Below are 21,811 nucleotides of genomic sequence, written 5' to 3'. Positions count from 1 at the left end.
ACACACACGCACGCACGCACGCACGCACGCACGCACGCACGCACGCACGCACGCACGCACGCATGCACGAATGCACGGGACAACAGAGAGAAGGAAGGGATTTTGTTGTTGTTGTTAAAGCATAGGGGCGGAAGAGATCTCATCAGTTAAGAGACTCGCTGCTCTTCTACAGACCCAGGGTTTGGTGTCGAGTAGCCACATTAGGTGGTCCACACTGCCTATAACTCCAGCTCCAGGAGATCGATGCCCTCTTCTGACCTCTGCAGGCACCCATACATACAACCACACCCAAACACATACATATAAACAAAATACATCTTTTTTTCTAAATCACTGAAGCAGAGTGAAACAGTTTCCCTACCTAACTGTCAAGGACTCTTACTCGTAGTACTCTGTGTAAGCCGTGGGAGTCAGGCCTTCTCAGGCACGGCCAGCAAGGCCATCTGAGGCAAAACGCTGCCGTGTGAACCAAGAGAACCATTTCTAGGCCTGTGTCCAAAGGCAGGTCATTACAGCCCAACGTGAGCCAGCCATGATGGCAAGTGCCTGTAATCCCAGCACTCAGGAGGCTGAGGCAAGAGAATCAAGACTTCAAGGCCATCCTAGGCTACCTAGGGAGGGCAAGGCCAGCCTGGACTGTACGAGAGACCCTGTCACAAGCCTACAAAACATTGTCACATCCCTGTAATGTGATGTTGTGCTGCCCCTTTAAAAAGAAATGAGGTGCTGTTTGAGAGAAACAAGGAAAGCACAGAGTTTGAATTGGGGACTCATATGATTTCATTTCCATTCTGTCTCCCTCCCCTACATTTTCTATACTCTTGTGTTTTTGTCCATATCCATTTTTCCCTGTTGTTTGTTTGTTTGTTTGAGGTTTTTGTTTTATTTTTTGGTTCTTGAGGTTTTTTTGTTTGTTTGGTTGGTTGGTTGGTTGGTTGTTTTTCTAAACCAGAATCTCACTATATAACCCAGGCCAGCCTCAAACTCAAACCGGTGATCTCTCAGTGCCTCAGTCTCCTGAGTGTGTGTGTGTGTGTGTGTGTGTGTGTGTGTGTGTGTGTGTGTGTGTGTGTGTGTCACAGGCGCGTGTCACCACACCAGGCTTTCTTACCCACTTTCTGGTGCCATGGAAACCCACTTGCAGGCCCCACCCAGGTGTCCTGCTTCTGATGTTCCATAAATAAAAAGCAACTCCAATACCTTGTTCATCCCATGCATCCTCCTCAGCATTTCTGAAGAGCCCGGTGTCTTTGTTCTCTTTCTGTAACTTTGTGTCTCTGAACATGGAGACCCCAACCTTGTTTGCTTGCTGTCGCTCCACTTTCTTCCCGGAGGAAGAAAGAGAACGCGGGCTTTCATTCTCCCAACCCTCTCCCTCCCGCCATCCGTGCTTACATGTGTGTTTGATTCGGTGCCAGTTGGGGTGGGTCATGGGAACAAGTGTGTGGGGGAGGGGGGGCAATGCTGGTTTCTTTTGCGTTGTGAAGAGGCACTGACTCCAGCTTTGTTCCTGTCCTGCAGACATGAAGCTGCCTGGTGTGCTCCAGGATTGGTACAGTGACAACTGTCTGTGCTGAAATCGTCCTGAAAACTCAAACAGAAAGCTTCGGCATCCAAGGGAAGCCAGAGGCATTTGAGAGGGAATAAAGCCAAAAGCCAAGAATTTCACTGGCCAGTCCCTACCCACTCCGACAAGAAGTCGTTGCTCACAGGCAGACAGCATGGCTAGCAAACGGAAATCGACAACTCCGTGCATGGTTCGGACGTCCCAAGTCGTAGAGCAAGATGTGCCGGAGGGGACAGACAGGGCCAAAGACAGAGGAATGGGCATGCCGCAATCCGATGTGGGCAAGGACAGCTGGGCAGCAGAACCTGAAATCTCGTCCAAAGACAACGAAGTGATAGAGGTAAAATCTGTGGGGGAAAGCCAGTCCAAAAAGCTCCAGGGTGGTTATGAGTGCAAATACTGCCCTTATTCCACACAGAATCTGAACGAGTTCACAGAACACGTAGACATGCAGCACCCCAATGTGATTCTCAACCCCCTGTATGTGTGTGCCGAATGTAACTTCACAACCAAAAAGTATGACTCCTTGTCTGACCACAACTCCAAGTTCCATCCGGGAGAGACCAATTTCAAGCTGAAATTGATCAAACGCAATAACCAAACCGTCTTGGAACAGTCCATTGAAACCACCAACCATGTTGCGTCCTCCGCTGCCAGTGGTCCCGGAAGTGGTGACAATGACCCTGGGGTCTCCGTGGGTAAAATCCCCGTGACAAAGACAGGAAAACCCAAGGCAGATGCCAAGAAAGTGCCCAAGAAGCCTGATGAGGCTGCCCCCGAAAACCACATGGAAGGGACTGCCCGCCTGGTGACAGATACAGCTGAGATCCTGTCCAGACTTGGAAGCGTGGAGCTCCTTCAAGATTCGCTGGGACACGTCATGCCTTCTGTACAGCTGCCACCAAATATCAACCTTGTCCCCAAGGTCCCCGTCCCTCTGAATACTACCAAATACAACTCCGCCCTGGACACAAATGCCACCATGATCAATTCCTTCAACAAGTTCCCTTACCCAACCCAGGCTGAGCTCTCCTGGCTAACAGCTGCCTCTAAACACCCAGAGGAGCACATCAGGATCTGGTTTGCCACCCAGCGCTTAAAACATGGCATCAGCTGGTCCCCAGAAGAGGTGGAGGAGGCCCGCAAGAAGATGTTCAATGGCACCATTCAGTCCGTCCCCCCGACGATCACTGTGCTTCCTGCCCAGCTGGCCCCCACAAAAATGTCACAGCCCATCCTCCAGACAGCTCTGCCATGCCAGATCCTAGGCCAGCCCAGCCTGGTGTTGACTCAAGTGACAAGCGGGTCAACGACCGTCTCTTGCTCCCCCATCACACTTGCCGTGGCTGGAGTGACCAACCATGGCCAGAAGAGACCCCTGGTGACTCCTCAGGCTGCCCCTGAGCCCAAGCGTCCACACATCGCCCAGGTGCCGGAACCTCCACCCAAGGTGGCCAACACCCCGCTCACCCCCGCCAGCGACCGCAAGAAGACCAAGTTGCAGATTGCACACCTCAAGGCGAGCTTTTTACAGAGCCAGTTCCCTGACGACGCCGAGGTTTACCGGCTCATCGAAGTGACAGGCCTGGCCAGGAGCGAAATCAAAAAGTGGTTCAGTGACCACCGGTACCGATGTCAGAGGGGCATTGTACACATCACCAGCGAGTCCCTTGCCAAAGACCAGATGGCCATCGCAGGCACCCGGCACGGTCGCACCTATCACGTCTACCCAGACTTTGCCCCCCAGAAGTTCAAAGAGAAAAGCCAGGGACAGTTGAAAGTCCTGGAAGACAGCTTTCTGAAAAGCTCCTTCCCGACCCAGGCGGAAGTGGAGCGGCTTAGGGTGGAGACCAAACTGAGCAGGAGGGAAATCCACTCCTGGTTCTCAGAGAGACGCAGGCTCCGAGACAGCATGGAGCAGGCCGTCTTGGATTCCATGGGACCCGGCAAAAAAGGCTCGGATGTGGCAGCCCCCAATGGTGCTCTGTCGCGACTTGAACAGCTCTCTGGTGCCCAGTTAGCTGGTCCCTTGCCCAGCTCTTCATCAGCAATTATACAGAATCAAGAACAGGTTCACCTGCTAAGGAGCACTTTCGCCAGAACCCAGTGGCCCACTCCTCAGGAGTATGACCAGTTAGCGGCCAAGACCGGGCTGGTCCGAACTGAGATTGTGCGCTGGTTCAAGGAGAACAGATGCTTACTGAAAACTGGAAGCTTGAGTTGGCTGGAGCAGTACCAACAGCATCACCTGCCGGATGATCACGGCCACGATGCAGTATCAAGGAAAGCCGGAAAACTAGTTGCTGAGAGCCCAAAGAACGGAAGCCAAGTGGCTCAACACTATGCCAAGGACCCCAAAGCGTTCTGCGAGGAGGACTCCGGCAAGCTGGTCCCCAGGGTGAAAGTGGGCGGCGAGCAAGCCAAGGACTGTTTGGCAGCCAAGCCCTCAGAGGCCCCCTCAGACAGATCAGAGGGCAGCAGCAGAGATGGCCAGGGCAGTGAGGAAAACGAGGAGTCGGGCATCGTAGACTTTGTGGAGGTGACAGTTGGAGAAGAGGATGCCATCTCAGAGAAATGGGACAGCTGGAGTCAGAGAGTAGCGGAAGGCACAGCGGACAGGCCCGACTCCGACTCCGACAGCGCCCCCGCGGAGGCCGGCCATGCCTAGACAGGTAATTCTATCTGTTTACTCCAGAGGATGGGGGAGTGTGGATTCCCTTTTTTAATTGGCAGATTAATAGAGACGGCGGGTTCCAAGATGGTGACTCAGACAATGTACTTCTTCTCGTTAACGTATTAATTGCCCACATATGTTGACACAAATCATCCCCATCAACCAGATATGTCATTGCCATGGTATATCCAAGTATTCTCATCAGAAACACCAAAGACTAGGGGTCTTCAAATTTCAGGGTTTTTTTTTTTCAAAATTTGGAATATTTATACATAGGATGGGGTGTGCTGAGGGCTGGGACCCTACTCTGAATCTGAAAATATTTATGTTTCAGGTTTACATTATACACAGAGACCAAAGGTAACTCGGATGCAATATTTTTCATAATTTTGTGCATGCCTGAAACACCATTTCACAGTGTTCCCTCTTCACGTCATGCCGGCGTCGGAAAGTTCCAGATTTCAAAGCATTTAATAGTTTAGAGTTTCAGATTCAGGCTATGCAACCTGTGTTCATCATGTGTATCTATCACGTACAGTGTGTTTGGAAATATGTATACATGACGGAATGGGTGAGTGGCACTCATTTGCATATGTACTCCCTCGAATACCCTTGTCAGTTTCTTTTGTGTGGCAGATAAGTCCCTTTTCAAGGTCCTTTGACAAGGGGATGAAATAAATAGGGCCTGAGAGTCCTGGACCCTTATTTGTAAGGCTGTTCTCTGAGGGGATGCCTTGCTGCCTGAACCTGTTTGGACATCATCCTTTGGGCCTGTTCATACTTGAGTCCTCTCAAACTGTTAGGCCAACACACCCTCTGTGTGTATTATGGTCACAGTTGGGAGAAAGGAAGACAGAAAGAAAGAAAGAAAGAAAGAAAGAAAGAAAGAAAGAAAGAAAGAAAGAAGGAGGGAGGGAGGGAGGGAGGGAGGGAGGAGAGAGAAAGAAAGGGAGAGAGGGAGAGAAAGAAAGGGAGAGAGGGAGAGAAAGAAAATGAAAGAGATAAAGAAAAAGGATGTGTGTGTGTGTGTGTGTGTGTGTGTGTGTGTGTGTGTGTGTAAGAGAGAGAGAAGGAAGGGGTGTGTCTTTTTTCTTTTTTGTTTTGTTTCAAGTTCACTGAATTGGAGATCTGCGGTTGTTTCTTTACACCTGAAAGTCTTTGGAAATTCTCCTTATTTGCCTTGTGTGGCTTGGGGAATGTGCCTTTCTGCTTAAGCCCCAGTAACCCCTTCAAGTCCAGACAAGACCTGTGCACATTTAGACCTGTGGAGCCACAAAAGCCAGGGAAGAGAGGTTGCCATGGTTACTAATGGCCATGTCATCCACATAATGGGACAGGCCTTGAAGCTCTTGGTGCCTGCGCTTCCCAAGGGGTCAGGGCAAGTCAGAACCCCAGTGCAGCAGCTGGCTTGGCTGTGTGTGGAGAAAAGAAAGTGGGAGGAGGGGCTCCTTTGCTGAGAGAACACAAGCGCAACCTGAAACAGAACTCTGAAAGGCCATAATTTGACCAGGTGAACTGCTCTAGAGATCACTGGAAAAGCCCCAGAAGGGGCCTCCCAAGATAGCCTTTGAAACAAACCTGAGAGTCTCTAGGATGGTCTGACGGTCCTGAAGAAAACCCTACAAGCTACACACCTCCATGCTGATGAACTTGGACAACTTGGGCCAGCGCCATGCTGCTCATGGGGCTGGCAAATCAGTAAAACCCTCTGGAAGCTTTTTCTAGCCAGTTCCAGCAACAGTTTAAAGAGTTGTCAACCCCTGAGTAGCAACACGTCTTCTTGAGGAACTGCCCATGTATCCCAGGCTTGGATACAGCCCAAAGAGGAGGTGCTGATGACAGGCAAGAGTCCTGAGATCAGCAGGAGTACCCAGCAGGCAACCTATTTTGTGTCTTCCTTCTCTCCGGCTGTTTCTCCACCTTCGTAGAAAGCCCAGCCATTCTAGCTATGTCTCCCCTGTTGAAATAGTGGTTTTGCTTTTGCCTTGTCTTATTTTTTGTCCTTGTGAATGCTCTAACTTGCCTCGAGCTTCTCTTCTTGATCTTGATCCGTGGTCTGAATTGACATGGTTCCTATTTCTTCCCACCCTAGAGAGGACAACAGGTTCAGCTCCATTCAACAAATACATTGAGTATCCTGTATACTAGCTGCCGTGGTCAATGCCAAAAGACAGTGGACAGAGACAGATGGTGCAGTTCCCGTTCCCGAGAGAGCTCAGTTGGGCCGAGGGCAGAGCCTGCACTTTCTGTTACCAGCCAGTATGACATGTGATATAGGGTGGGTTCTCACTGGAGACATCCCCACACTGGGCATCATAACGGGTTAAGGGAAGACGGGATATTGACTCTGGGGTAGCTTTTAGGAGAGGCGAGAAATCAAAGAAAGGAGTTGCTCAAGTAGCAGCACGGGCTAAGGTCCAAAGACAGGCAAAGGAACAGTACATTTGAGGACCAGAAGAGGGGTCCTGTTAATGATTAAAAGAAGAAACTGAAAGCAAACCGAACTGTTTTCTCTAAGAGGCCGGGACCATTCTGAACCTCCCCCAGGGAGACGAGGCCACCTGTTGGCATCCCTTCCCCAAAGGTGTACACCATCTGGGTAGGCAATGACTGCCTAATTCCCTGAGGCCTGAAGGAAACGGAGATGGGGGGGTAGGGGGTGTGCTAAGCTCTCCGGAAGAAGTTTTGGGGTATGAGAAGGGAAGGAAGATGGGGCAAGGTTCCTCAGGAAGCCCCTGTCTTACCTAGTTCTCGAGCAGACGCAACTGTATGTTCTTATAATCCGGAAAGTGAGCCTCAGACAGCAAGGACTCACCCACGGTCCTCTTCCATCAGCTCAGCTGGATCCTAAGCCCCTGCTCTTCCTGCCACCATCGGGAATATCCCACCGCTGTTAGTCACCCTCCTTTCACTCCCTTGACGGCCCTCCACCTTCCACCCAAGGGTGTGGAGGATGCCCAGGGGGCTGGAAGTTGACCACTCAGAGATGGAGGGAGAGCCTGCATCCCCATTTCCTGGTTGTGGTGAGTGTGAGCTTGCAGCCGATTCCTAGATACTGGGGCTTTTGAGCACGTGGTGCTATCACACATTCTCGACGGCTCCCGTGTTAGAGAAGATGGGTTTGCAGGCCACACAGGAAGCGGCAGCTTAGAGAGAGGAAAAAGGTCGTCCTAAATTATAGGTCTCTTGAAACCCGTGGATATGCCTAACACGTGTGTTGTGGCTGGGGGGATGGCTCGGTTGATTAATGTGACTGTTGAGGGGCCCTGTAGAAAGTTCAGCACAGCAGTGGCACACACGTTTACTCTCAACACTGGGAAGGCAGAAACAGGAGGACCTCAGAGCTGACTGGCCAACCAGCTTAGCCAAATCAAGCTCCAGGCCAAACGGTCTGTCTTATTGCTGCTGCTGCTGCTGATGGTGATGGTGATGGTGGTGGTGGTGACGATGAGCTCCCATTTATTGGCATATACTATATGCTTGGCATTCTCAGAAACATAGCTATTAAGTCCTTTGAACCTCACCACCATCTAGGGAAGCAGGGACAGCTTTCCCTCCACCTTGTAGAGCACAAACACTAGTAAAACTTGGAAGCACCTTTCATCACTGAGGCCGACATCCTCTTGGGCGGTGGCACCACTGCCATAGCACAGGTCAACAAATAGGATGTAGGCATAGTGTGCCTGGGAGTAGAAGCTATCAGAACATTCTGCATTAATTACTTTCTCGCTAGTGTGACAATATATATATATATATGACACAGACAACTTACGAAAAGGAAATTCATTATGGTTCACAGTTTCAGAAATCTTAGTTCATTATGGCAGGAAAACCATGGGAATAGGACCACCTCTGTCCCCAGTGGTGGCTTCATTACAGTGTGGACCAGGAAGCAAAGGTAACTGCCCAGAACCAGAGCAGATATACTCTTCAGAGGCCTGCCCCTAGGGGCCTACTACCATCTGTCATTTTCTGCCTTCCAAAGACTCCAAAGCCTTTTAAATAGTGTCATAAGATGGGGACTAAACACTCAAGGCCTGTGGGAACTATTTCAGAATCCAAACCAGAGCACATTGCTCAACAAGAGCCCTCGGAGAACCCTGTACATGCCAGGCACTGCACACGTGTGCATAGCGTTGCCAAAAAGACCAAAACTCAACCCCTACCCGGATCTCAGCCTAGAAAGGTAAGACATATACATAAACCTGAAGTCCATCTGGACTGTCCTTTTTAAAGAATTTTTTATTTTTAATTATGTATTTGTAGTGGGGGAGGGTTGTGCACAAGAGTGTAGTACTCACAGTGTCCAGAAGAGGGCGTTGGGTCCATTGGAGCTGGAGTTACAGGCACTTACGAGCTACCCATCTTGGGATTCTGGGGACCAAACTTGGGCCCTGTGAAAGAACAGTATGTACTCCCAATCACACAGCCATGTCTCCAGCCCCCTCCATCTGGACTGTTTTATATGAGCTATGCACACAGAGTTGGAGGAGCCCCAAGGGAGAAAGGTGGCTTTTCTGGAAAAAAAGAAACCCACCCACCAACCCCTATGTGCAAGCCTTCTCGTTCAAACAAAGGAAACTCAAAAACCTCAAGTCACTCACGAGAATTCACTCAGCTAGTGTCTAAATTTGGCTCAAGATCTCCAGCCACCATCCTCACTGCCCCCGGATTTCTGACAGTTCCCAACTCCTGATGATTAGTGATGGCTCAGAGGAAGGTGTGAAATTTGTGAAATGTCAAAAAGAAAAAAAAATTGCCGTGGCTCAGCTTGCTTAAAATAGTTAAGGCTGCTTAATTGTTGCATGCTGACTACAAGTTAAGGTCCAGAATGTGTATGCTGTTCAGATTAGCTGTCTACATATAGAAGAATGACTGAGTGAATATAAATGAATGAGTGAATATAAATGAATGACTGAGTGAATAAATGAGTGAGTGAATATAAATGAATGAGTGAGTGAATATAAATGAATGAATGAGTGAATGAAGTGACTATGAATGAATGAATGAATGAGTAAATATAAGTGAATGAGTGACAATGAATGAATGAAGAGTAAATATAAGTGAATGAGTGACTATGAATGAATGAATGAATGAATGAATGGATACACTGTAAGCATTTGTTTGCATGTCTCGCTTGCCCACTAGACCTTTGAAGTCAGAGACCCCAGCTCATCAGTCTCAGTTCCCAGCACAGAGCTGGAGATGCCAAGTCATGGTTTTCTCAGTCTGTTTACTGTTGCTGGTAACACAGGCCAGACGGCTTTGAAAGAAAGCCGGTTGATTCTGGCTACCCTTTCGGAGGTCCATGGTTGAATGACCATCTGGTGATGGCCTTCTTGCTGGAAGAATCCCAAACCAGTTCAGAGACAGGAAGCATGGTGTGTGTGTGTGGGGGGGGGGTGACGATCTCTCTCACGATCTTAAGTTTTCATTATAATTACTAAAATTATGTTATTTGTACAAAGTTATGCTTTCTTTATGACATCCCTATAGTGCTTTGGTTATGTCCGCCCTCACTCTCTCCCTTTCCTCGGGGCCTCCTCCTTAAGCCCCAGCAGTCATTCTTTCCCCTCTGAGTCTAGTGTTGTGTTGTTTTGTTCTGTTTCCTTTTGTTTCTACATACAAGAGAAAATATGTGATGTTTGTCTTTCTGTATCTAGCTTGTTTCTCTTAACACAGTGAGCTCAGACCATCTGTGACAAGACCCCATTCTCCTTTGTGATGAAACACTCTCTTGTGTTGTGTACACAAGGCTGGGTTCTGTCTGTGTGTCTTTCCATAGGCATCTAGATTTACTGCGTGTCTTGGCTCTTGTGAACCACGCTGCAGTAACCATGGCTATGCAGATATCTCTGGTCTGTGCTCCCTTTGGGGTCCTTTGGCTATGCAGCTGGATCAGATGGTAGTTCTGCTCTGAGCTCTTTTGTTTGTTTGAGCTTCCATTAGGAGTGGATATTTTCGTTGCTTGTTTGTTTCTTGGCTGTTACTTTGGACACAACACTGTTGCATACTGAACCAGTTTCCTTTCTCGTTGTAACCAAACACCTGACTGGAAGCAGTTTAAGGGAGAAAGTGCTGTCTTGCTTACAATTCAAGAGGCACGGTGGCAGCGGGAACATGCTGGCTGGTCACATTGCGTGGGCATCCGGAAGCCAACAGAGATCAGAAGGAAGGAGACCCTGACATAAAACATCAAAACCCAGACCCAGCAACTCACCTCTCCAACTAAACTCTACCTAGCAAAGCCTATAAAAGAGCATCGCTAGCTCTCCTTGGTTGACCGAAGGCCCCCTTCCCACTCCACTGGGTCCTCACACCCCCAGTATCCTTCTCTCTGCTTCCCCAGCCTATTAGATTAGGACTTAATTGTTCTGCGCTCGATCACCGATTTAAAGGTCTGATCTGCAATCCCGGGGCGACAACGTACACACGCAGTTCACTGTGTGTCACTGAAAGAGCTGTCTGTGGTGGCTGGAATTAAATGAGATACTAAACGAGAGCCCCCCAGGCGCTGGCATTAAGACGGGACCTGTTCAGTAGAGATGCCTGTGAGCTTCTTTCTGCCTCTGCATATGGGGAACATGGCTGATTACTGCCCGCCTTTCCAAACCGACATTTTCTGGTGGACCCTGTTTGTGAAAGCTCATGTCGTTCATTCCCTGCGTAACAAGAGCGGTGCGCGTGTGAGGCCTGTGGGAGCAACATGGGCTGACATTTGATATGTATATGACATTTGATATGATAACTCACATGTGATATGCACCTCACATGTGCTCACTCATTCTCACAGTAACCCTGCAATCAGCACCAATTTCCTCACGTAAGAACCATAGAAACGACACAAAGAAAGATGACTTACCCAAGGTCATCCAGGGAGAAAGACGTGAAGCTGGGCTTCAACCCCAAACCCTTGTCCCGGTTAGCTTTAACTATCACCTTGACACAGCCTGCGGTCAGTCATCCAGCTGGGAAGCTGAGCGGAGTAGCTGTGTCAATCAAATTGGCCTATGGGCATAGCTTGATTGTTGATTGAAACAGGAGGGCCCAGACTGCTGTGGGCTATGCCTCCTTCAGCAGTGATCCCAAGTGTACAAAGAAAGCTATCTGACTATAAGCCAGCCTAGGAACCAGCAACCAGAATCCTCCATGGCTCCTGCTTATACTTCCTTGGAAGTAAAGTGAGCTCCTTGGTCAGAGGCGAGGCTGTGTGGAATAGCAAGCAGAGCTGGCTCCAAGCTCCTGCCTTGACTCCCGTCAACGATGGACTGGTATGGTTCATCACAGAATAGCAAGCTAAAATAACCCCCCCTCCCCCGCAAGGGAAGCATGGAGGAAGCACCTGTGCCTCCTTCCAACCCATGCTGGCTTTGGAAGTCGTCCCCAAGCTGCAGGGGACTAGGACGAGGCCTTCCATCCCAGCCCTCTCTCTGACATCCTTTGGTTTGTGTCATCTCTCTAGGGCACTTGGTCTGAACTTCTGCACTGACAAAGAGGAAGCTCTGTCTTTGAAGAAAGAAGAAAGCCCCGCCCCAGCGGCTGCCGGGGGGGGCTGTCTCACCAGCGACTCTGGGTGGAAGTGCTTCAGTGACGTGTGCCTGGGTCCCCCCCCACCCCACCCCCGGGAACATCGGAGCTCTCGGTGCCCGTCCCAGAGGCCGGGAGGGAATTGTTCATAGTGCCAAAGTCCTACTACTGCGTTTCCAGTGTCACCTCTGCCCGGGCCCCCGCCTCTTGCTATACTGGAACCGATTTATACAATGTGGGAATTTTGTTACCTTTTTAGTCGAGGGCAACTTCCTTTTCAGCACTTCCGAGCGGTAAGGTGTTTGCTTTTTTTATTATTATTATTTTTTTCCTCCCCCAGGAAGGAGGGCTAACCACATAGCTATTGTCTTTTTTTCTTTTCACTTTATTGATGAGGGGGAGGGAATATTTAGTGCTAGTGCCACAGTATCTACTGGATTTTAGGTTAGGAAGAATTTCTTTTTTCTTTTTTTAAGGTAGTTTGACATTTGGGAGCCGTCTTCGTGGGAAGGGCTGAGGTTGGTCCTCTGGCTCAACATGGAAGGGGTTCACAGATAGCAGGCCTTCCATGTCAAGCCCGTTCCCGGCTCCTGCAGCTGCCTTTTGGAGACCCTGCCTCAGCCGCATCCCAAGAGATGGGTGTGGCTTCTCAACTGCTTGGATAACTGGGGAGCAGGTGGCTGCCCTCTTTACAAATCTTTTTGAAATACCAGCAGAAAGGGCTCCCACGCGTAATGCCGCCATCATTTTGCTTGGGAAACTAAAGGAGAGTGGTCTTTCCTTGTCGGCGGCCGTTCTCCGTCAAGGGCGTACAAAGGTGACCATCTCTGAGCTTCTTGGCTCTTCCTCACTGCCTTTTCTCGGTGTGGCACTGACAAGATTTCAGCTTGAAGCCTCACTGGGAACTGATTCTCTTTTGTCCGTGTGTGTGTGTGTGTGTGTGTGTGTGTGTGTGTGTGTGTGTGTGTGTTTGGGCCAATTTTAGATAACTGAGTGCACTTTTTATTTCTAGTTAGTCCTAACTTTTAAAGAAGGAAAGCCAAGAGATAGATTGCGTATAAATGTCTCCACATGGATTCTGTTTGCTGTCCTTGTCCCCTCAGCCACTCCCCAGCCCCTTCATCCCCTCTTGAGTACACTGCACAAGTAAAACGCTTAGGCAGTTTGAATAACAGCAGTTTTTCCAACTTGTTGCTCATTTGTTGTAATTCAATAAAGCAAAGACTAAACGTTTTTATAACCTTCCCTCTGTTCCTTGTTCTTCATTGTCGCCTGCCTCCTGAGGCTCCAGTAGTTGGTCACCTCCTACTGCCAATCCATTATGGCCTTATTTTTTAAGGTTTATTTTTATTTTATTAAGTGTGTGTGTGTGTGTGTGTGTGTGTGTGTGTGTGTGTGTGTGTGTGTTAAAGTCACGAAACAAAAATGATCACTTTGATTTATAACCCTGTGACCAAAATCCCAGTCATGGTAGCACTTGGCTTTGAGGAAAGCTGGCCACGTGGCCCAGAACCCGCAGAGAAGGAGTCCTTGCCCTAGGAGGAAAGTGGAGTGGCCATCACGGTCAGACAATCAACCACAAGGACATTTGGACACATCTGACCTCCAGTCCAACTCCCTGCCTGGCCGCAGGCGGCTACTTTTCATTGCATCTGGTTTAATCTGAGACTCATGACCGATGTCATGCTGAACTTAGAATTTCTTCAAGACTTTCCAAGGTCAAAGCCTACTCTTGCCCTCTGTGTAAAGCGTCTCTGGAGTCTAGAAGATCACCTAGCCCATCTGTTTCTGCGGTGTACACATTTGTGGTTGCTGTCATTACCCGGGCGTCCTCCGACAAGAGATGAAGAGTTTCGGGCAACAGTGTCTGCTTTATTGCACATGTGCGACTACTAACATAGGGGAAGCCTGGCAGTGGTGATTGGTTGGCACATTAGCTCAGGTTGGACCGTGAGTGCTCACACCGCCTCTCTGTGTACAGTAGATGCACAGTAGAAGACACTGGGGACCACAGACTCATCTGCAGGCAGCCACCCCTCCCCATGCCGCTTTGGAATCCCTCATTCTGACTTCAGGAGCGTGGATGTCAAGCTTCTTGTCTAGAAGTTCGGTGTGCCAGATAGGCTGGCCACTGGGTCACACCTGCAAAATGCCTCCTCCGTGTGGTGACAACTCAAGCTTGGCGAGGCCAGAGGCTCTGGGGGCTCATAAGAGGGGGGGGCGGCTCTTGAGAAAGGAAACCGGAAGGGGCACTGAGATTCCCACCTAAGAAGGGGTCCCTCTGAGTGTCTGCCCAACCAGAGAAGAGGGTTGGCAATCTAAAACAGGGGCTACAGGCTCCTGTCCGGTCGCCAGGAGGGTAACCGTGAGTGAGGCTGGCCCGTGTGCATCGTTCTTCCTCCTGAATCCAGGGCTGTAAAGAGGTGGTGTGAGGTGAGGAGACTGTGGTGCTTTAAGGGCATGCAGGCCCGGCCGGTGGAGATGCCTGGAGTCAGCTCTCTGCTCTGCTACTGTCTGAGTTGTTTTTTCTGTTGATATGATGAAGTACCATGAGCAAGGCAACTTATAATAGCATTTAAGAGATTCAGGGAGGAGATTGACAGGGAGGGAGGGAAGGAGAGAGAGAGAGAGAGAGAGAGAGAGAGAGAGAGAGAGAGAGAGAGAGAGAGGGAGGGAGGGAGGGAGGGAGGGAGAGAGAGAGAGAGAGAGAGAGAGAGAGAGAGAGAGAGAGAGATTGATTTAGCATCAGCAGACACAGCTGACTCATTCTGGTCCCTGTGTTCCCAGCACCTGGCTACTCATCACCCCCATGCTGTCCTGTGCTTCCCATTAATGAAGGTCCCCAGCCCGTCTCCACAGGTGGCCGCACTTCCCTCCCGCTAGTCACCACCCTTGCAGTTAGGCTTGCCACTCCGAAGCAATTTAAAGGAATTCTTCAAGCAAGTCAGTGGGAGCTACCATCAAATGCCTCATGTCTGGAGAAACCAGAAGGAAAGGCCCTGATAATAGGCAGGAATGAAAAACACGGGAGATGGCCGTGTCCTTTTAACCACCCAGCAAAAATGTGTCAAGCTGTGTTTCTCTGTGGGAATGAATGAAGCCTGGCGGACCTGGAAGAGAGATTTGATGGGGCAGGGAAGGTTCTCGAGGCTGCCGAAGAGAGCAGGTGGATCAGCCGGCTGCTGGGTCCATCCATCTCAACCATGGACCCTTTGTGTGCCTGGCACTTCCTTCAAGGGACTTTCTCTTCGCCCTCTGTTGAGGGTGGGGGTTGCCCATCCTGGGGACTCACCTCCCCCAGGCAGGGGCGAGCATCTAGACAGTGCATCTAGACAGGTTCCAGGCCACACACAAAGCCCAATCTGGACCAGTCAGGTTCTGGTAGAAAGGGCTGCGTTTTCCTGTGGAGATGGTATTACTTACTGTGTGCGCGAACACACCACAAGAGAGACAACAAAACCCACTTAATAGTTTTATTAGTAAAAAGTAGGCAGAGGGTGTGTGCACACGCCTGTCTGGAAGAAACATGGAGAGAGTGGGTAGGGCGTATCTGCTTCTAAAGGTCACTTAGCGCATGCGTATGGGGGCTTATGTACTCACGCCACCCATCCATTACATGGCCATAAGTCCCTGGGATGAACGTTGATGGCGCAGGCACGGCTAGCCCCAGAAAGGCCAGCACCTGGGATGACTGGACATTTTGTCTGAATGCTGATGGCCACGTGGGTGGCCGTGGGACCCCAGAAATGACAACGGTGAGTGTGTTAATCAGTCCAAGACTTTGGGAGACATGAACAAATATCCGTGCACCCAAGTCAGGGCACCAACAACAGAGCCCAACGAATGGCCCCTCCCAAGTTCAGCTTGATGAACCAATAAGTTTAATAATGGTCGCTTAACAGGAGTGGGGGTGACTCAGGAATATTTGTCACCTAGCATGGGTGATGACTCACAAAAGCTGAGTCACCGGAGGAGCTCGGAGCTCTCTGTGCAACTTGTGGGTGGAGGGGAACCTCAACTCCGGAGCCTTATTAAGTTTCCCGAGGCTTATAAGCCTTTCTCTTCCCTCCTCTCTGCCCCCCTCCCCACTCCTCCCTCCCTTTTCCCTGAAGGAAGGAACAGACCCAGAGGAGGGAGACAGCCATGCAAGCCTCCAGAGGTCAGATGTCTTGCTCGGAGAGGAAGCCAGTGTACAAGTAAAAACTACGCAGGGCCCAGAAAGTCAAGAAGGGGGTATCACGGCGATGATAAATTGTGGCCGTGACATCATTTGAGTCCCTGAAGTCTGCAGTTCCTAAGACCATCTCCCTGTCCTTCTATTGCCATGAAACCAATTTCCCATTTCCCCTTTTGACATGAGCTAAACAAACGGACAAACTCAGGACTTGGGTTGCTTTTGCTAAAATTTCCAAATTCTAATGGGTTGATCAGATTACAAGATAAAAAAGCAAGGAAAATAAAATACATGTAAAGCAATACATAGGGCTAGTAACTACCAAGCTGGATGGTGCAAGGCTATGTGGTCCCTAGTTCTCCAGAAGCCGAGCTGGATGGTGCAAGGCTATGTGGTCAACACTCACGTATGGTTTCTAGTTCTCCAGCAGCAGCAATTGGACAGGGTACCCCGGTGAGTGGCATGTTCACTAAAGGTGAAGAAAAACGACACTGAAGACGTTGGATAGCCACCCCCAACCTCCTCCAGCGCTCATGTGGGTGAGTGGTGGATTCAATCACATATCACCCCATCTTCAAAGTGTAGACCAATGGCCTGGAGAGAAGAGAAACAGAACGAATGCAAAGGATAGACTGAGCACATTTATCTATCTAGCCCACTTCCAGCCACAGCCCTTGGGAATAACAGCTCTCAGAGGCCTGGCAATGCAATCTGGACTAAAACACCTCACAGCAGAACATACATAGGAACCACCTGGGACACCATCGTGGCTCTAGTGGTGGTGGGAGGGGTCAATGCTTGCGCACATTTCAGAAGGCATGTGGGGTAAATGTCCCACAGAATAGAAGAAACACCCTTGAGTTCCTCTCGACTTTGAAGAACTTAAACTCTAACAGGGAAAAATGAGTTTTCCATCAACCGTTCTAAACCCTTCTCCCACAAGTCCCTCAAGTATTAGAGTCTTGTCCGGATCTTTGCAGGAAAGACATGGAACTTAGACTGGGTAACTTGGGTCGTTTCTTCTAAGTACTGTTTACAAAGGTGGAGATAGAGTTTACTGAAAACATTGCCAGGTTGGCTAGAACAGGCAAGGGACCAGGGGGACAGCTGTACTGAGTAGGCTACCTGAAAGGACATATGGCATAAGCCACGGTGACCCAGCGGGAAAAGAGTCCAGGGAATAAATATGCTGAAACTACCCTCTGCTCTTCTGCTCGTCTGCTCCTCTGCCTCCAAATAGCCAACCCCAAGTAGAAGCCAAGCACAAAAACATCTGTTACTCAAATCCTTCCGATGGTCCAGGAAACAGATCCATCCACACCGTGGACTCGGGATGGCAAATCCACACCAACCTTCCCATTCTGCCACATTCCACACTTGAAGTAAACAATAATGACTCAACTTAACCTTCACCATACTTGAGATAGTGTCAGACTTCGTCATAATTAAGATAGTGCCCAACGGTGAATCTAACTTTAGAATGTGAGATGAAACTTGTAGTGGGTACCACTGGCTGCCTAGCTAACAGTTACTTCCTCTTTGTTCTTCGGTTTTGAATTTGTGTGTACATGTATGTGCAGGTGTGTTTGCCTCTGTGTTTGTCTGTAATCTTGAAGCACGCACGTTCGCGTGTACACACACACACACACACACACACACACACACACACGCACGCACGCACGCTCGCACGCACGCACGCACGCACGCACACACGCACACAGGCCAGAGGTCTACATCAGATGTTTTCCTCTGTCACACGTCACCTTAATGTTCAATACAGACGCTCTCACAGAACTTGGAACTCACTGCTTCAACTGGTCCGGCTGCCTAGCAGGCCGCCAGATCCCACATGGTTGGGTATTCCCATCGCCACACCCCCACACCTCCCCACCCCCCACTCCACCCCATCCCTGCCAACCAACCAAATACATTTCTCAAGTGAGGAACGTCCCAACTTCCCTCGCAGCTAAGGTGGCTACTAGACATGGCCCGATGACTACTGTATGGCTAGTGCCATTAACTTACCCTCCTCGTTTCCTACCGTGTACAAGGTACTGATCATGAAACGGGACTGTGACCAGCTGACTGAATCCATGTCATACTTGCTGCTTACACACTCCTTTATATGAGAGAAAAGCAAAGCTCTATCTGTTTAATTAACTTTGCATTGGAGCACTCTGATATTTGCACTCATGGCCAGCACAAAACCCGAATACCACCCCTGCACGATATAGAAATCTTCATTCATAAACCTACTCACCTACCCCTACACTAATTGCAAAACGGGAGACATGTTCGTTTCCTACTCAAGGAAATTTTGATCTGTGTTTGAAGGACTGGTAGGTATTTGCCAATTGAATAAACCAAAGGAAGACACAGGCAGCAGGAATGAAAGGGTAAATTCGGGATTTTTAGGGAGTAAGGCTCCGACAAGCAGTAAACCGTCACCAAGAAAGAAACCAACAATTTTGAACAACCGGTTTTGACAACCACATCACCCTAACTCAAGCCTAGCTGGGGAGCTGGTGATGAAGCTCAGCGGGATCTAGCATCCCCAAAGCCCTGGGCGAGCTCCCTGGCACCACATGCAACCAGGCATGGTGGGGCCCGCTTGTCATCCTAGGAGTCAGGAGGTGAGTTCATCAGACATTCAAAGTCATCATCGGCCACATAGGCATCTGAAGCTCGCCTGGCCTCCATGAGACCCTGTTTCCAGAAAGCAAAATCAGAAATGATTACTTATTTGGAAAGAAAAACAAAATCTGAAAGAGAAATGTGGTTGGGATTTTTCTAGTGTAAGTAAAACAAATGGGAAGGGAGATGAGGTTTGTTTGAAGTCTTTCACCTTGGGTTTGCTTCTCTTTGCTGAGTTTAAATCACAAGCCCTGGAATTAGGTCACTCTCTCCAAATCTATGCCCTGGCTCCTTCCATGGCCTGTCCCTCTGTCCGGGGGCTGATGGGTGAATGGTCCTTAGGCTGTTACAATCTTTCCCAAAGCTCCCCTTTTCTTACCTAAATTTCACCCATTCCTAGAAGCCCAACCTAAATTCCACCAGACCAAATAAAACAAAGTCTGGGGTGATGGAAAAACTAGATTTAAAGATGACATCCATTAGGGATCGCCTGTTCTTTTGAACTCCTGGGCAGCCACCAGCGCTTCCTTCTAATCACACCAGAGCTGTCTGACTTCTTCTTGTCCATGAGAGACTCCTGTAAGTTTCCATCTCCCCAGTATTGCTGGTCCCCGCAATAACAGCACACACACGTACACGCACGCTCCTGCCCATTCAGAAAGTCTCCTGCAGTCCTTCCAACACATCTAGTGCTGCAGTGATAACAACACACGGCACAACCCTTCTGTCCCCGGATGATCATATGACTCACGCAGAGCCCGAAACATCACATCTCTGACCTCAGCCAATGCCCGATCCATACCCGTGTGACTCAAACGGGGCCAGTCATCGTTAAGATTTACAGACATTGAAGCAGAGACAGCTTCAGAGAACAGAGCGTGAGGATGCTAGGCAATGCAGAGTGCCCAGGAGAAGCATTTAAGACATGTCACCATGGGCTAAACACGGAAGCCTGGTTACTGTCTCTTAGGAAGATAAGAAAAAAAATAATAAATTCCCTTTTAGTCTTGTTTTGCTTGCTTGGCCCGTGCTGCCAGGATGGACCATGTGGTCACATTTTCAATAGAGTCTCATGAGCAAATGCCAGCAAATGAGAAGTCATGCTGAAAAGCAACTAGAGCCACACCCCTGTTCCTAGTACGTGCCTTGTTATCCGTTTCCATGGACTCCGTGTGTCCACATTAGCTCAAACTGCCTGCCACCTGGTAGGAATCCTTATGAGGCCTAGAAGAGATAGATACAATTAAAGCATGAAGGGGACCGGTGTTTCACTCAAGCTAGCTGGGACAATGCTCACCCATCTGCCTTGAGGGGTCAGGGGTACCAGAATTCTGTCCCTTGCTTTAACACTAATGGGGTTCATGGCCCTAGGAAAGTCAGTCACTCTTCTCCTTTCTGCCTCTGTTTCCTTTCTTGGAAAGGAGGGTTTTAGACCTTTTAACTGCCATTCCAGCTCTGAGATTTGATGGCTCCTGGAGTCAGGGCCAGCATGAACAGAGACTGCAGATCCCAGCACTGGACCAATGCCCTAACGAAAGCCTTTGCAGGGGTGTCACAGGACAGTCGGGAGTTGAGTGTACTTCCGGACCATACCTCTCACGCTTATGAGCAGGGTGTCAGCAAGCTCCCCTGGAGAACTGTGGAGAAGCTCGAGTCCACAGTATATAATTACAGAAGGGCAGACAATGGGGTGGGGAAGTGAAAAGCGGACTGGTGGGGAATAGTTATCTAAACCCAGAACATGTCATTCGGCATCTCTCCTCTGCCAAGCTACAGCCACAGTGGCGCCTGTGAAAGAAAACAGAGGACCTTTGTTTGAGGTCATTGAACCAGCTGCTTGGAAAGACAGCTGCCCCTGGATGCAACCTCTACCCCAGAGAGGTGGTGGACCTTCCAAGCACCAGAACCAGAACCAAGCTAAAGGCTGAGCTGGCCTTAGCAGAGGGACTTTCTCCCTAAGGGGTCTTTTCTCGACCCGCACATGCCCCGAGGGATGTTTTGCATGGTGCCTCCAGCTCCATTGTGTGGCAGTGGCAGAGGGGCCGCATATTGTGTAAGAGTGGCTAGGGCTCTGGGGAGGAAAGATGTCCACAGAGCATTACAGTTGGATCCTCCACGTGGGGAGATTGCATAATTTTCCACATTAGGGGACTGAAACCTAGACTTCAGAGTTCTTCAAGATCGGATTCAGGAATCTTCCCAAGCCACACAGTTAATGAGTGTCAGAGCCAAGATCTCAAGCCAGGTTTCTCTGAAACCAAAGCCCGGGCTTTTAGCCGCAGCAGTGCAGTCCCTCGTCAGGTGATTGCCACAGCTGGGAGCCGATTACCACTCTGAGAGCAGCCCACGGACACACGAACATTTGAAATGGGCCGCCACGTGTGGCTGTGTTCTGAACACCCCCCCCCCCCGGGCTCTTCCACACACTCCCAGGCCAGCCACTCCAGAGGGCTCTGACAATCGTGTCTGGCCATGGAGAGATGACCAGAATGGGGGATGTGAGCTGGGACAGAGCCTTTCAAAGAACTGTGAAGAGGACTAAAACAAGACCTTAAACAGATGGAAGATGACGATTTGAATGATCGCTTCCTGTTGTTTCATACGGATGAAGAAACCACTAGGATTTCAGATCTATGTCATGACCAGATCTGAAACTCTGCCTCATGTCACTAGCAGTTCCATCTGAGTTCTTAAGCTGACTTTTCCTTGTCATTTGTAAGAAGCTGCCCAGGTGTGGGGGTGCCTAGCCTTCCTCTCTGGCAGGACACTCATGTATAATTATCATTATTCATCAGATGAACAGTTTGCACTCTCTAGCCTGTGCAATCCCTGAGGCCAGGGTCTGACTTTGCTCATCTTTACATCCCCAGTGTCCAGCCTAAGACATCACAAGGTTATTAGTAAATACTGAGGAGGGAAGAAAGGAAGAGAGGGAGGGAGGGAGGGAAAGATTAACGAGGAGATTAAAACAAAGATCTGTGCAACTCATGTAAAATTAGCCCACCAAGAATAGGACATAAATTTTAGGTTTTTATTATGGGATGCGTGGTCTTTGTCTGGCTTGCACAGATCAACTGTAAGACACTTTTGGAGGCAAATGGAGAAATCTGAATATAGATGACATTGGGAAACGATTATTATTATTTATTGATGGAGTGACACTCTCTTTGTTCACCACTGCATCATGAAGGAATGAAATGGAATTATTTGTAACATACATATAATTTAAATACTT

At 49.3% G+C, this 21,811-nt stretch overlaps 1 protein-coding gene and 1 long non-coding RNA gene across 5 annotated transcripts in view; one reads left to right on the top strand and one right to left on the bottom strand.

Moving 5' to 3' along the window:
- The window catches only part of Zhx2 (zinc fingers and homeoboxes 2), a 155,192-nt gene extending 142,179 nt beyond the window's left edge, over window positions 1–13,013 (top strand). For 3 of the 4 annotated variants that reach the window (XM_027431666.2, XM_035449610.1, XM_035449611.1), the window contains exons 3-4: window positions 1,522–4,239; window positions 11,704–13,013. In XM_027431666.2, the coding sequence (XP_027287467.1) occupies window positions 1,722–4,235 (2,514 nt within the window). In that variant the 5' untranslated portion in view covers window positions 1,522–1,721 and the 3' untranslated portion in view covers window positions 4,236–4,239; window positions 11,704–13,013. Of the gene's footprint in view, window positions 1–1,521; window positions 4,240–4,575; window positions 4,602–11,703 lie in introns of all 4 variants that reach the window. The other variant, XM_027431667.2, reaches the window with a different exon arrangement.
- Window positions 13,014–16,158: 3,145 nt separating this feature from the next.
- LOC118238092 lies at window positions 16,159–19,250 on the bottom strand. Its single transcript, XR_004771329.1, has 2 exons — window positions 17,968–19,250; window positions 16,159–16,536 (listed from the first exon to the last, which is right to left on the bottom strand). It is a non-coding gene; the product is annotated as an uncharacterized LOC118238092 (long non-coding RNA).
- Between the last annotated feature and the right edge of the window lie 2,561 nt (window positions 19,251–21,811).

The sequence above is a fragment of the Cricetulus griseus genome, chromosome 10 (genome assembly GCF_003668045.3).
Source record: "Cricetulus griseus strain 17A/GY chromosome 10, alternate assembly CriGri-PICRH-1.0, whole genome shotgun sequence".
Taxonomy (NCBI): Eukaryota; Metazoa; Chordata; class Mammalia; order Rodentia; family Cricetidae; genus Cricetulus; species Cricetulus griseus.
This window is presented reverse-complemented; position numbering and strand designations above follow the sequence as displayed.